General features: G+C 44.6%; 1 protein-coding gene across 2 annotated transcripts in view; it reads left to right on the forward strand.

Annotated features, from left to right (window-relative positions):
- Positions 1-15,068, forward strand: part of PLEKHB2 (pleckstrin homology domain containing B2) — a 97,877-nt gene that overhangs the window by 32,944 nt on the left and 49,865 nt on the right. For both annotated transcript variants that reach the window (XM_029616914.1, XM_029616913.1), the window contains exons 2-3: positions 703-748; positions 1,404-1,556. In XM_029616914.1, the coding sequence (XP_029472774.1) occupies positions 712-748; positions 1,404-1,556 (190 nt within the window). In that variant the 5' untranslated portion in view covers positions 703-711. The remainder of the gene's footprint in view (positions 1-702; positions 749-1,403; positions 1,557-15,068) is intronic.

Consider the following 15,068-nt stretch of genomic DNA (forward strand, 5'->3'; position numbering starts at 1 on the left):
ATACAGGGTTTTTTCCTTCCACTCCTATGCATGCCAACATCCGATAGCTCTGTAAGAGAGAGAAGAAAGCGAGGGCTATATTAACCCACCTTCTAATCTGCTGAATATGGGGAAGCTGACATTCCCTCTAGCTGGGCAAGAGGGAATGTCAGCAGTTCTGCATCATAAGGCTCCCTTCCTAGTGCCAGCCTCGGGACAGGGTGTAGCTGCAGCAGCAGAAGGGGTCGTGTAAAGGTGAGGAGAGTCTGCCTCCCTCCACACCAACACAGACACACCCTGCTAAGAGGGGTACGTTTATGGTGGGTGGACACACAGAATTAGGAGTGCAGGAATCGTCTGTAACCTTGTTTTGCATTTCTCAGCTCACCTGATTCTCCGTGTTCTCTGTGGAGTGAGTGACTCACTGTTCTGTTCATAGCTGGTGTGATAAAAGTGTGCACACATAAAAGTGGCACGCATCCAATTCAAAGCCTTGAGGTGTGGGTGTGATTGCTGCCCCAGGAGTAACTTTTGCATCTGTTGCTACCAGTTAAGTACATTGTGTTACCAATGAGAAATCGTCTGGTGCTGTCATTGTTCTTGGTGCATAAGCCACTGAAATGGCATTTATTTTTGCTTGCCTGAATGTCCATGGATGTGGTGCCAACTGTGTAGTCTGGTGATACAGTCCCATGCTCCTAACAACCTGTTTTTCCTCTCTAGGCTGCTGAGATGGCTTATGTGAAGAGCGGATGGCTGTTACGACAAAGTGAGTCATATGATTGTTGTACCAATGGGGATGTATTGCTGTGGGGCCTTTAGGAATAGCAGGTCCAGGCATCTCTCTCTCTCTCTCTCTTCCCCCCCCCCCCCCCCCTCGATATACAAGTCGTTAGTAATAAGTAGTGCCTGAATGTGCAATGAAACAGATTTAACACATGACTCGGGTGATTGCTACAGCCATGCAGCGAATGCAGTACAGTCTGTTCCTCTACTCACCCACCAGTGTCTTTTTTTTGACGCACTTACCATCCGGGTTTGGGTAAGAAGCAATATTAGATAACTTTGGTGTTAGCAGCTCGTTAAACTTTGTGTTTGTGGCAGCTGCAGATCCTGTCAGCATTGCTGCATTGAAGGCAATGGAGTTTGTAGTTTGTTGAGCTCTTCCTGCTGCTAGGTCTTTAGTTACAGGCTGCTTTTCACACTGTAGTCACACTCTAGACTCCAGAAGTACACAGTCAGTGGCATGTATACAGAAATCAAGAGTTATTAAGCCGTCTATGAAAATTGATCCGCTAACGCTTGGGTTATGTCACATGAAGTGAAAGGGGGCATAGCTTGTCCTCTCGCTTTTCTCCCCGTTTTTTAAAAATGGAATTCCTGCATTTTACGTGCTTGAATGCCCATGTGCTCTCTGCCCTCAGGCACCATTCTGCGGCGCTGGAAGAAGACCTGGTTTGATCTCTGGTCGGACGGTCGGTTAATATTTTACAATGACGAACAGCGGCAGGACATGGAAGACAAAATCCACATGCGCTTAGACTGTATCAACATCCACGTGGGACAGCAGTGTCAGGGTACAGTAGTGCACAACCCTCTGCCCACTTCCCCCCTCCTGTCTGAGGTGTGCAGTACATTTGCTTATTCTGTTGGGGGTGCAGTACAGTGCCAGTGTACACTAAAGTGTATTCTCTACCTTGGGGGGATTCCAGTTAGCTCTATTTTGGGAGAATAGTACTGCACTCACTTTGTATCATGGTTCAGAGCATCTTCCTAACTCTTTTACATACACCCCTTGAAAATGGCAAAATCGGTGGTATTTTACTGCATTTGTTTTGTATTGATATGAAATTATGACTCTCTCCTACGTAGTTTTGCTGTAATGTTCAAGTGTTGCCAGAGGAGACAGGACCAGCAGAGTTATACTTGATCAGCAGACATGGAAGGGGGTACCTGAAGATGAGAGTTTTTGGATCTTGAGGATTATGGTCTAAAAATGTGTGGCCTAGGTTTGGCTATTTGGGGTGGAGAGGTTATTTTGCATTGCCATTTCTGATCTAATTTTATTCTTCCTCAAAAATCAGAGTGAAAAAGTGTTCAGTCCACCTTTTTTTTTTTTTTGCAGATATATTAAACTTGTTCAGAGATTGCAGTGCATAAATCAGCCCTTATCTGGGGTTTTGAGTCTTAGGACTGAAAGGTTTTGCTTGTTTGCCTGCCCAGGATCATTTTCTGTGGATCTATGTGCATTATAGATAGGAAGTCAGAATAGTGAAGCAGTTCTGCCTTCATAGCCAGAAGAGCTGCAGCACATGACCCCCAATACAGCTTGCACTTGATAATTCTTTGTGATGGAAACAAAAGAGACTTCTGTGCTATGCATTGAAGAACTGGATTCACAGCATGTGCGTAGGGGTTTGTTCTCATATAATTTATGCAGATGACATCCAGTTGTGCCTGCTGTTGAGCAAAAGGTCCTATGAGGAGGTGACCAAACTAAATATCCATTTAGATCAGATCTCAGGATGAATGAAATCAAATAAATTGAAGTTAAATCCTCTTTAAGACAGAGATTCTATGATCAGAAAGTTCCCCCCCTTATCAGTTTGCCCCGTAATAGTACTGGATGGAATTACATTTGCTTTTTTTTTTTTCTCGGATTGAAAATTTTGATTGAACATATAAACCGATCACAAACAATAGTATAACAGGCTCATAGAAACAGAAAAATTGTAATAGTGCAATCATTCTCAACAATGTACCGAATTTTTCGCTCCGTAAGACACACCTAGGATTCAGAGGGGGAAAATTTAAAAAAAAAAAATGGTGTGCTAAACTGGCTCTGTTCCTGGGTGTCTGTGCGTCTTATGGAGCAAATTAGGGGAGTGCATAACATTTTTTTTTGTCCCCATTTCGTTTTCTGGTCTGGAGAGGGCCATTTCGGTCCACTCCCCAGATCAGAAAACATTTTTATCCTCTTTCTGTGGGAATTCCCTCCCCCCTCAAAAAAAACCCCCATCCTAACTCTTTAAATTTAATTAACTACAACCCCTCCACCCTCCTGACCCCCCCCCCCCCCAAGACCTGCCAGAAGACCCTGGTGGTCCAGCGGGGGTCCGGGAGCAATCTCCTGCACTTGGGCCGTCGGCTGCCAGTAATCAAAATGGCGCCGACGGCCCTTTGCCCTTAGCCCCTGTGACATAGAAAGGGCAAAGGCTATCGGTGCCATTTTGATTACTGGCAGCCGACGGCCCAAGTGCAGGAGATTGCTCCTGGACCCCCGCTGGACCACTAGGGACTTTTGGCAGGTCTTAGGGGGGCCAGGAGGGTGGGGGGTTGAGGTTAGTTTTTTAGGGTTTTTTTATATTCGCTCCATAAGACGCACAGACATTTTCCCCCCACTTTTGGGGAGGGAAAAGTGCATCTTATGGAGCGAAAAATAAGGTAGTCAAAATACTTCCATCACACTTCCCTTCTTTTCCATTATCTGCAGCTATCCCCTACCCCTAACCCACCCCAGAAGAATTCCCCTCACAAATCATCAAACACCTTCCTTTCCCTTCCCGATAACCACTCTATAAAACACAGATTAATCTGCTTTCTGTGGTTTACTCCTGTCCCCCTCACCAGACTCCCACTTCTCCCTTCCATGGCGTTAGTTTTCCAGTCCACAAACTGTCGCCACAGTGGCTCACTCTTAACTCATTGTTTTCTTTTGTTTGCAGTAAGTTTACTCATGTAATTCACATTATCCAAACTGTGGGATTATTCTTTGTCTGGTAGGTGCCTCCGACTTCTTCCAGGGATAAGCTATTTCCCCCCCCCCCCCCCTAGCCACCATGGCTACTTGTGATAAAAATACTTTCGTAGAATCCTTTTCTACCATAGGTATATTTAGAAGAAAGGACGATGGGTCCTTGGGAATCATTTTTCCTAATGTTTCTTTAATCAGATGTAAAATGTCATCCCCTAAAAGTACTGTTTTCAGACTTCCCACCACAGATGTATAAAAGTGCCTGTCATACGACATTCCCTCCAACACATATCTCCCAAGTTAGGGTAAAATGTATGTAACCTGACAGAACTTTATAGATGTTATGAACAATTAGTGCCGAAATCAAACTTTTCTTTGTACCTAAAAAACACTGCTTCCACGCTTTATCCCCTAATGACTTATCCAGGTCCTTTTCCCATGCCGTGATATGAGAAGGGATCTGTTTAAGTTCACTCTAGAAACTGACCCATCACCCTTCCTAGAAATCCTAGCATCTTATCTAAAACCAGACTTCCCAACGATAATCCTAGGAGATTTCAACTTGCACGTTGATAACCCCACACTCTCAACCAGCTGCGAAACCATTCTTACAGCCATGTCTGCAATGGGATTCAAACAAATAATCAATGAACCTACCCACAAGGCAGGTCACACACTGGACCTTATCTTTGTGAACTCAGGTATAACACATTCAGTACATCCCACTTACAAAAAAGTTCCCTGGTCAGACTACTCTTTAATCTCCACCACCTTCTCAATGACCCAAATGAACAATAATCACGCCCCACAACACTCATTTCTCTACAGAAAAGTATGCGCCTCTGATGAACTCAGCAATCATCTAATCACGGAACTTTCACACATGGACTTCACATCACCCAATGCAGCCGTTAACTCCTGGTCCTCCATAACAGAAACCGTGGCAAACAAACTATGTCCGTGGATAACAAAAAAAGTCAAACAAGGTGCGTCAAAAAGGCAGCCATAGTTTACAAATGAACTTAAAAACCTCAAACTCGACCTGCGTCAAAAAGAAAGTAAATGGCGTAAAGCCCCTTCCCCCTCCACACTCTCTACATACAAACTCGCCCTCCAATCATACAAGAGCTCCACTTTAAAAACAAAAAGGGACTTCTATGCAAACAAGATTCATAACATGATATTCGATTCCAAAGCGCTATTCACATTTGTCTCCAATCTAACTCAGGCAAACCCTCCTGACATACCACCTAACCAAGCTCAAACAAAAGCTGATGAGCTGGCACTCTTCTTCAGTAATAAAATCACGAACCTACTAACACAAATAAAGCATAATACCGGCACACCAACCAGCAATTACATTCTTCATAATAAAGACATCTCCCTCCATTCTCTTGAACTCACCTCCTCCTCAGAGATCCAAACACTTCTTAAGAAATGAAACCCTCATCGCATCCACTAGACCAGATTCCGTCTAAATTACTACTGCTAATCCCGGACACCATAACCAAAACCCTAGCAGACATTATAAACTGCTCATTCATCCAGGGTTTCTACCCAGACGACCTCAAAATAGCATCCATCAAACCGCTACTTAAGAAGCCTAACTTGGACCCCATAGATCCTAACAACTTCCGTCCAATCTTAAATCTGCCTTTCATTGCCAAGGTGATGGAGAAACTAGTTAACACACAACTAGCAGATTACATAGAAGAACACAAAATTCTCTTCCCCACTCAATTCGGTTTTAGAAAAGCCTCAAGCACCGAATCCCTTCTCATCTCACTGACTGACTACATTATTTTGGGCCTCGATAAAGGACAGGCCTTCCTACTGATCTTATTGGATCTATCGGCAGCGTTCGATACTGTGAACCATGCCATATTACTAAATCAACTAGCGAACATCGGTATTGCAGGATCAGCACTAACATGGTTCAAAACATTCCTAGAAAACAGAGGTTTCAAAGTTAAAATTCACAACAAAGAATCCTCCAGATACCCATCATCACAAGGAGTTCCTCAGGGTTCCTCTCTCTCACCAACACTCTTCAACTTATACCTTCTCCCGCTTTGCCAACTGCTAAACAAATTGAACCTAAAACACTTCATATTTGCCGACGACGTCCAGATTGTGATCCCTATCAAAGAATCCATCACTAAAGCACTAGAACTTTGGGAAAATTGCTTTCAAGAAATTAACGAGCTCTTATCCAGCTTAAATCTAATCCTAAACCAATCAAAAAGTGAATTCATTCTAATCTCTCCAGATAATTGCAAAATCACTACAAACCCGCCAGCCAACTTGCAAACCTCAAAAGTAAGAGATTTAGGAGTCTCCATAGACAACAGGCTAAATTTGAAATCGTTTATCAACCAAACAACCAAAGACTGCTTCCACAAACTGCACGTATTAAAAAGAATAAAACCCCTATTTCACTTCCATGATTATAGAACAGTGCTCCAAGCAATAATATTTGCGAAAATTGATTACTGCAACTCGATCCTACTAGGCATCCCATCATCACATACTAAACTGCTCCAAATGATACAGAACATCGCAGCAAGAATTCTAACAAACAAAAGAAGAAGAGATCACATTACACCAGTCCTTAAAGACCTACACTGGTTACCAATCCACTACAGAATAATTCATAAATCCCTCACCACAATCTACAAGAATATCCATGGACTGGCTCCACTCCATCTACAAATAGCTCTTAAAAAACACTCCTCCAACAGACCCATCAGAGAAGCATATAGAGAATATCTACAGGTACCACACAACAATACCACCCAACATATAACATTGAGAGATCGGGCCTTCTCCACAGCAGGTCCCCCACTGTGGAACTCCATCCCCCTAGAACTAAGACAGGAACCATGTCTTCCAACCTTCAGGAAAAGACTGAAAACATGGCTGTTCATGAAAGCATTTCCGGACCCTTAAAGATTCACTACCATCAAATGCAGCATTACTGAACATTTCCTATTAAACTGAAACAGTCTCTATCTACCAATCATTACAATGTTTTACTTCTCGTTAAACTTTTTATCTTTCCTCTAACTCTAATCCCAGTTAGAATGACCCCCGTTTTATTGTAACTTTTTCTTCCATGCACTTGTTTTACTTTTTAATGTATACTCTTATGTTATTAGTTATTTACGTTATAATGTATTTCTCACCCCTTGTTTTATGTAAACCGACATGATACGAACTCCGTGAATGCCGGTATAGAAAAATACAAATAAATAAATAAAAAAAAATATTTAAAAGCCCATATATTTTAGAAATGTCTTTAGTTACCCATTGTACCTTATCACAGTAACCTTCAAACAAGGAGTTCTCCTTCCTCAAAGCCTCAGTTACTTTCCTTTGTCTTATAAAATGTACTGCTGGGGGAATTCTGCACACAAAAACTTAAAATTCAGCAAATTTTATATTGGTCAAAGTAACACAATTTACATGACTGTCCTTAAGTAATTACATTTTAAATTAATACAGAAAAAATTATTTATTTAAAGATGCAGAATTTTAAATATTTTGAGCAGAACTTCCCTAGAAATTCACTGTAAGAATGTCCCTTCCACTCACTCTCCCTACTCCCCTGGCCACTTTGCTCTCTCAGGCCCCAACTCCTCCACCTGCCAGTATTTCTCCCCTTCACATCTAGGCTCAACCCCTTCCACTCCATCGCCAGTCCCAGAGTTTGACCCCGTTCTTAATACTGCCCCTCACACAGGCTTCCTCTGTCCTTCTCTCTTACATATGCTCCCTCCCTTTAGTGCACATACACACACCCTCAACAGGCTCCCTCACTCTCTCGCACACACACATCCCCTCATACAGAGTCCTTCTCTTCCATACACACCCACACAAGCTCCCTTTTTCTCTCACGCATACACCCTCACACAGGCTACCTATATCTCTCTCTCATGCACCCTTTCACACAGGCTCTGTCTCACACATAAACAATCCCTTCACACAGGCTAGCACCCTCACATACACACGATCCCTTTATCATACACACCAGTTCCCAATCTCTCACACACATACACACACTTTCCCAATCTCCTCATATAGGCTCCCTCTCTCTGGCACCCACACTCAAGTATCCCCCTGCTCTCTCTCACACCCCCCTGCTTACCCTCCCTGGTCTTCTCACATGCTCCTGCTCATCCCCCTGCTCACTCACCCCCTCCCCTCACGCACATCTCTCTACTCACATTCACTCTCACCGGGGCCTTCCTTTTCGCCGTGAGCGAAACACAGCACGCAGGGGCCTTCGCCGTGAATGGTGTGTGCTCCGTTTATGGCACGCCAGAGCCTTCCACTTTGCCGTGAGCGGTACGCGCTGCGTTCACGATGTGGCAAGGCCTTCCTCTTTGCCACGAACGGTGCGTGCTCTGTTTGCGGCATGCCGGGGTCTCCTCTGCCATTTTATGCACAAAATTTGGCAATTCTGCACAGGAGGGGAATTCTGTGCAAATTCTGTGCTCCGCAGTAGTGAAGAACTCCCCCAGGACTAAAAATGGCTCACCTGATAATAGAAATAATAATCTGTAGGTAATAACCCCAAAATATGCCTGATTACCTTGAAATTCAATACCTGTTTACCATCCCAAAATTGTTCTAGTTGACTACATCCCCTCTCTTTCCAGCATTTTGATGAAACTGATTCACAGCCTGGAGGGAATCCTTTATTATAATAGAGAGATGTTCTATGAAAATACTGCTTATCTCCCATTAAATACGCTTTCCATTTATCCCAAATTCTTAATTTATTTATTTATTTATTTATTTATTTAGAGTTTTTATATACCGGCATTCATGATACAATCATGTCATGCCGGTTTACAATTAACAGGGTGTGTAAGAAGAATATGAACTGTAACAAGTGACAAGAAACGAAAAAGTTACAATAAACAAGGGTAAATCACAACATGGAGAGGAGAGAAAGGCTATAGGAATTAATGTAAGGATGAGCAGTTATTTACAAAGTTCTGGGGAGAAAGACTGAGGTTAGTTGCAATTGTGGTTTAGTCGGGGTCTGGATAGGCTTGAGTGAATAACCAAGTCTTAAGTCTTTTTCTGAATGTTGGAAGACAAGGTTCTTGTCGGAGATCAGGAGGGATGGAATTCCATATCGCAGGTCCTGCTGTTGAGAATGCCCGATCTCTTAGAGTAAGATGATGAGTGTTTTTGGTATATGGTACCTGTAGTGATCCTCTGTAAGCTTCTCGAATAGGTCTGGAAGAGGTATGTAGTCTGAGTGGGATATGTAGGTGTAGAGGAGCGTGGTGATGGATGGCTTTGTAGATAGTGGTGATGGACTTATGAATGATTCTGAAATGAACTGGGAGCCAGTGTAAATTTTTTAGGATGGGGGGGATATGTGGTCTCTTCTCTTTGTGTTTGTCAGTATTCTGGCTGCAGTATTTTGGACCACCTGAAGAGGTTTGGTGTGAGACGAGGGGAGACCTAATAAGATAGAGTTACAGTAGTCTAATTTGGCGAAGATTATTGCTTGGAGAATCGTTCTGAAATCATGAAAGTGAAAGAGTGGTTTTATTCTTTTCAGTACCTGAAGTTTATGGAAACAGTCCTTGGTTGTTTGGTTGATAAATGATCTAAAATTCAGACGATTGTCGATTATTACTCCTAAGTCTCTGGTTTTGATGGTTTGTAGATTGGCTGGAAGACTTGAGGTGGTGTTACTGTTTTCCGGAGAGATGAGAAGGAGTTCTGTTTTAGAAGTATTTAGTATCAGGTTTAGGCTAGCGAGGAGGTAGTTGATTTCTTGAAGGCAGTTTTCCCAATGTTCAAGTGTTTTAGCAATGGATTCTTTGAGGGGGATCAGGATCTGGACATCGTCCGCGTATAGAAAGTGTTTTAGATTCAGTTTGGTTAGTAATTGGCATAGTGGGAGAAGGTAAATATTAAAGAGCGTGGGTGATAAGGAAGAACCCTGGTGAACTCCTACTGAGGAGTTATAGCGGGATGATCCTTTATTGTGAATTCTCACCTTGTAGCCTCTGTTGCAGAGGAAAGATTTGAACCATGCAAATACGGTTCCTGTAATTCCGATGTTTGACAGTTGATTTAGGAGGATGGAGTGGTCGGTGTCAAAGGCTGCCAAGAGGTCCAGGAGTATCAGTAAGAAAGATTGTCCTTTATCAAGGCCCAGGATGAGGTGGTCTGCTTTTCAGAATCCATATTGGGAGGGGAACAAAATATTGTGCTCCTCGATGTAATCAGATAATTGTGTATTAATTGATTTTTCCATGATCTTTGCTATGAGAGGAAGGTTTGCATTTAATGTTAAAGCTATAATGGGTGAACCAATTCAGGTAATATTCTTGCCTTCTCTGGAAGCCATACCAAAACTTCTGGCAACATAGCATTTAACATAGACTGTTCCATTCCAATCCATCTTTTATCTCCCCCACCCCCCCCACACCAATCCAGAACCACTTTAATTTGGATTGCACATAGTACCATAATAGGCAAGGCACACCTAATCCTCCCACATCTTTAGCTAAAAATATCACCTTTCTTAGCATCCAGTCAGATAAATCCAGAACAAGTGGGTTTTGCTCCTCTACTGGCAGATGGAAATGGAGCAAACTGATGTCACAGTATTTATACCCCTGCAGTGACAATAGCCTGCCAGTATTCTCCGTCTCCAGCAGATTTAATTTTAAAAAGGAGAAATAAGGAAAATAAATTTGCCCTGCTCTCCTGCGATGATACCAAAAGGTGTCTTCCCCCAGTTGAGAATTCCTGAGGCGATTTCCGTGGTCCCTCAGATGAGTGCCTTGGTCTTGTAGCTGTTTTTTCAGCCAGCGTGGACTTAGCTACTAAGCAGCTAAAAGGCAGCAGGTGCAGGAAGCTGAGCATGGCGGTGATGGCATATGCCCTCTGCCCCCTGCAGCCGAGACCGTTTCTGTTCTCGGCCTGGTAAGGCTGAGCTAAGGTAACTTTAAAAAAATTAAAAATACAGAGACAGAGAAGGAGGGGGGGTTTTTTTTTGCTGTAGGACTTCCTCCTTCCCAGGGTCTCCATGCTGAATATACCTTTCCGACGTTTGTCCTGCTCGGTGGGAGGTCGAGGGACGTGGGCAGCCTGGCAGGTTGAGCAGCCTCTGTAGGTTAGGCCCTGCTCTGAGGATTTTTCGCTGCGCACTGCATGATGGGTCTCAATGGCATGTCGCGTGCTTTGTTTAGTCTGCCCTCTACAGGTTTGTCGGTGAGTGCGTCTAGCTATGCGTCCACGTTGTGCATCCAGTTTTTGGACGCTTAGGCAGGCCTAGTATTTTACGCGTCCAAGTTTAGCAGCGCCGTCCGCTTACCCTTGCGCACAAATTGAGCATTGCTGTGCGCTTAATTTTTTTTACGGCGCCTACCCTAGGGATGCCGAGGTGTGAAATGCCTAGGTGTTAAACGCCTAGGTTGGACACCTAAATAAGCTAGACGCACGCCTCCGGCCACCAATCAGTGAGCTGCTGGTCTAATGGCACCTATATCTAAGAAACCTAAGTGCCTTTTTCTTTGCACTGCCTGTCATATTCGGGCATCTCAACCAGGAGTGCCCGCTGACTTCTTCCAGCGTTGTTTGGAGGCTCCGGAAGAATTATCTTCCTCTGATTTCACTAAGCCTGGTTCTTTCCAGCCATATGTAGGTCTGGGTAAAGATGTTTTCAGGTGGGGCACCTGAGTTTGGAACTCCTCTAACTGGTTCTTCAGCAAGGGAAGGCAGCTCAGTGAGTACACCTCAGGTGCCTCCTGGTCTAGATACTTCTACATTTTCATGGGTAAAATTTTTCCATGGATTGCAATCCTTTCTTCAGGCGCAGTCCTCGGCCTTGTTCAATGCTCCCAAGGCAGAGTCGTCGTGCAAACCTTGCCTGGACCTAATGTTAAGTGCTAGAGTTCTCCTAGAGTGGCAGCGGGACTCCCCGATAGAGATCTGGATGACACTTATCCTGACTCTCTTGAGGATGATGAAATTCCTTCAGGATTAGAACCGTATAGGACTGTGCTATGGTTCTTCTCTAGAGATGAACTGCCGGCCCTGATTTTCCAGAACTCAAAAATGCTGAGTGCCTGGGGCAGATTCCATGTCTGAGCCAAAGAATCCTATTTTGGTTTCTCTGCCTAAAGCCTCTTGTTTTTTCCATATGATGGAGGCCATTCAAGAATTAATTGATCTTGAGTGGGGCACCTCAGAAGCTAATTTCAAAGGTGGTCGGGTTTTGGAAGGCCTGTACCCTCTGGAGCCAATGGTAAGAGAGAGTTTACAATTTCCGAAGGTGGATGCACTTGTATGTGCAGCCTCCAAACAGATGACTATCCTTGTAGAGGGAGGAGCGGCCTTGAAGTATAAACACAATAGGAGGATTGGAACTGTCCTTAAGCAGGCATTTAAAGCAGTGGCAATGACTTTCCAAATAGCTTCTTGTTGTTCCCTGGTGTCTTGCTCTTATTTACTTCTCTCTCAGAAGGTTGATGAACTCCGGGATGAATTCTAGGGCAGTCATGGAGCTAGCAGCTACCTTCTTGGCAGATGCAGGCTGCAATTTGGTCCGCACCTCAGCCAGAGGTGTGGCTTCGGTAACGGTGGTCAGGCATCCGTGATGGCTGAGAAACTGGTCAGATGATGTGACCTCCAAGGCTAACCACAAAATTGCCCTTTTAAGGCTCGCTTTTGTTTGGGAGCAAGTTGGAGAAACTGGCCAGTAAGTGGGGCGAATCACCGGTTCCTCGATTACCAGAGGATAAGAAGCAGATGCCATGCTCCTTTAGCATGCCGTGCTAGGGGATCCAAGAGTTTTCGACCCTATAGAGGAGCAACCTTTCAGAGACTTGACTTTTTGGTAGGTCTCAGTCCTTTGTCCCAGACAGCCTAGAAGGAGTGCAGGCTCGGGTACTGGATTTTCCCGAGCCTCCCAATGAATGTTTGCCGACCCACCCCCGAAAACAGGAGATAGGGGGTTGCCGCTCTCTCTTCTGTGAGAGCTGGATCAAGATCACATCGGATTAATGGGTCCTGGAGGTGATATGAGAAGGATACGTGCTAGAGTTCTGCAGTATTTCTCGGGACGTGTTCTGCCACTCCCCGTAGAAGAAGCAGACAGTGGAGGATATGTTGGCTAGGCTCCTCAGCCTGAGGGCTGTGATTCTGGTGCCCATGTCTCAAGAAAATACGGAGTAATATTCAATTTATTTCGTTGTGCCCAAAGAAGAGTGGTCATTTCGTCCCATTCTGGATCTCAAAGGTGACCACCATCATCTGCAGGTGACACATTTTCACATGGATACCTTTTGCTCGGTGGTAATGGCCATGCAGTTGGGGAAATTTGTGACCTCTTTGGACTCGTCCAAAGCGTATCTTCATATTCCCTTTTGAATAGAATATCAATGCTTTCTGCAGTTCGCAGTTCTGAGACGCCATTATCTGTTTCAGGCACTGCCTTTTGGTCTGGCCAGTGCTCCCAGGACCTTTTCCAAGGTAATGGTGGTAGTTGCGGCAGATTTGAGAAAGTAAGGGATCGTAGTACACCCATATTTGGACAACTGGCTGATTCAAGCGAAGTCACTGGAAGAGAGCTGCCTAGTGACCCGCAAGGTGATCTCACTGTTGCAGGAGCTCGGCTGGGTGGTGAACCTGGCCAAGAGCAGTCTTCAGCCTGCTCAGTTATTGGAATACCTTAGGGTTCAGTTCGATATGAAACAGGGCAAGGTTTTCCTGCTGGAAGCTTGTGTTCAGAAGTTGTTGGCACAGCTACATCTATTGATGAACACTCTGCGTCCAACCATATGGTCCTACCTGCAGATACTTGGTTTAATGGCAGCAACCCTGGAAGTGGTATCGTGGGTGAGAGCGCATAAGCGTCCTCTTCAGTGCTTCCTGTTGTCTCAGTGGAACCCGCAGTCTCTGGACTATTCGATTCGGCTTCACCTGGTGGCTACAAACAGATCATCTAAGAATGGGAATTTCTCTAGTACCACCAGACTGGCTAGTAATAATGACAGATGTGAGCCTCCATGGTTTGAGAACTCACTGTCAGGAGCTGGCAGCGGAAGAATCTCTCTGGAACATCAGTCATTTGGAAGCCAGGGTAGTCCGGCTGGCATGTTTGCAGTTTAGTGACAAGCTACAGGGTCGAGCTGTCTGGATAATGTCGGACAATGCAACGACTGTGACTTACATAAATCAGGGAGGAACCAAGAGCCAACAAGTGTCGCAGGAGATATGAAATGGGCCGAACTACATCTCCAGATGATTTCAGCCTTGCATATAGCAGGAAAAGATGATTTAAGAGCGGACTTTCTCAGCAGGGAAAGTCTGGACCCAGGAGAATGGACACCATCCAATGAGACGTTTCCACTGATTCTAGATCACTAGGGTTTCCTGATTCGAGACCTGCTGGCAACTTCTTGCAATGTGAAATTTCTGTGATTCATCAGTCGCAGGAGAAATCCAAAGTCGTTGGGGATCGATGACTTGGTGCAGGATTGGCTGGCAGACAAGTTGCTGTACACCTTTCCTCCATGACCCATGTTGGCAGATTAGTCCGAATGATCGAGCGCCTTAGAGGGATGGTGCTCTTGATTGCTCCAGATTGACCCAGTAGACAGTGGCAGCTCCTGGTGGAATCGCCCCTTTGGCTTCCAACGCACAGGGATCTGTTGCGGCAGGGTCCTGTTCTTCACGAAGATCTTACGGTATGGCCCTTGAAAGGGTTCGCTTTCTGAAATGTGGATATTCTGCAGCAGTGATCTCTACCTTGCTAAGAGCTAGAAAGTTCTCCACTTCCTTTGGCCTATGTGCAGGTTTGGCGAGTGTTTGAGGCCTAGTGTGAGGATCGAGGTACTCTTCCTTATTTGGTCAAGATCCCATTCATTTTGGAATTTTTGCAGGATGGCTTGAATAAAGGCTTGGCACTTGATTCCTTAAAGGTACAAGTAGCGGCTCTCATCTGTTTCAGTGGTCAGGTGAATGGTGGATCCTTGTCGGCTCATCTTGATGTGGCCCGTTTCCTGAAAGGAGTGAAACATCTGTGTCCTCCTTTGCGGTTTCTGGTGCCCTTATGGAGTCTTAATTTGGTATTGGATTTCTTAGCAAGCCCTATATTTTTAGGCTGATGCGTAGCCTGACCTTGAAGTTACTGACCTTGGAAATAGTGTTTCTTGTGGTAATTCTGCGCATAAGGTTTCTGAACTGCAGGCCTTGTCTTGCCGGGAGCCATTCCTTCGGGTTACTCTAGGGGTGGTACTGCTGCGTACTGTTCCTTCTTTTCTACCGAAGTTGCTCACTGACTTTCACTTGAATC

Source organism: Rhinatrema bivittatum, chromosome 9 (assembly GCF_901001135.1).
Source record: "Rhinatrema bivittatum chromosome 9, aRhiBiv1.1, whole genome shotgun sequence".
NCBI classification, from domain to species: domain Eukaryota; kingdom Metazoa; phylum Chordata; class Amphibia; order Gymnophiona; family Rhinatrematidae; genus Rhinatrema; species Rhinatrema bivittatum.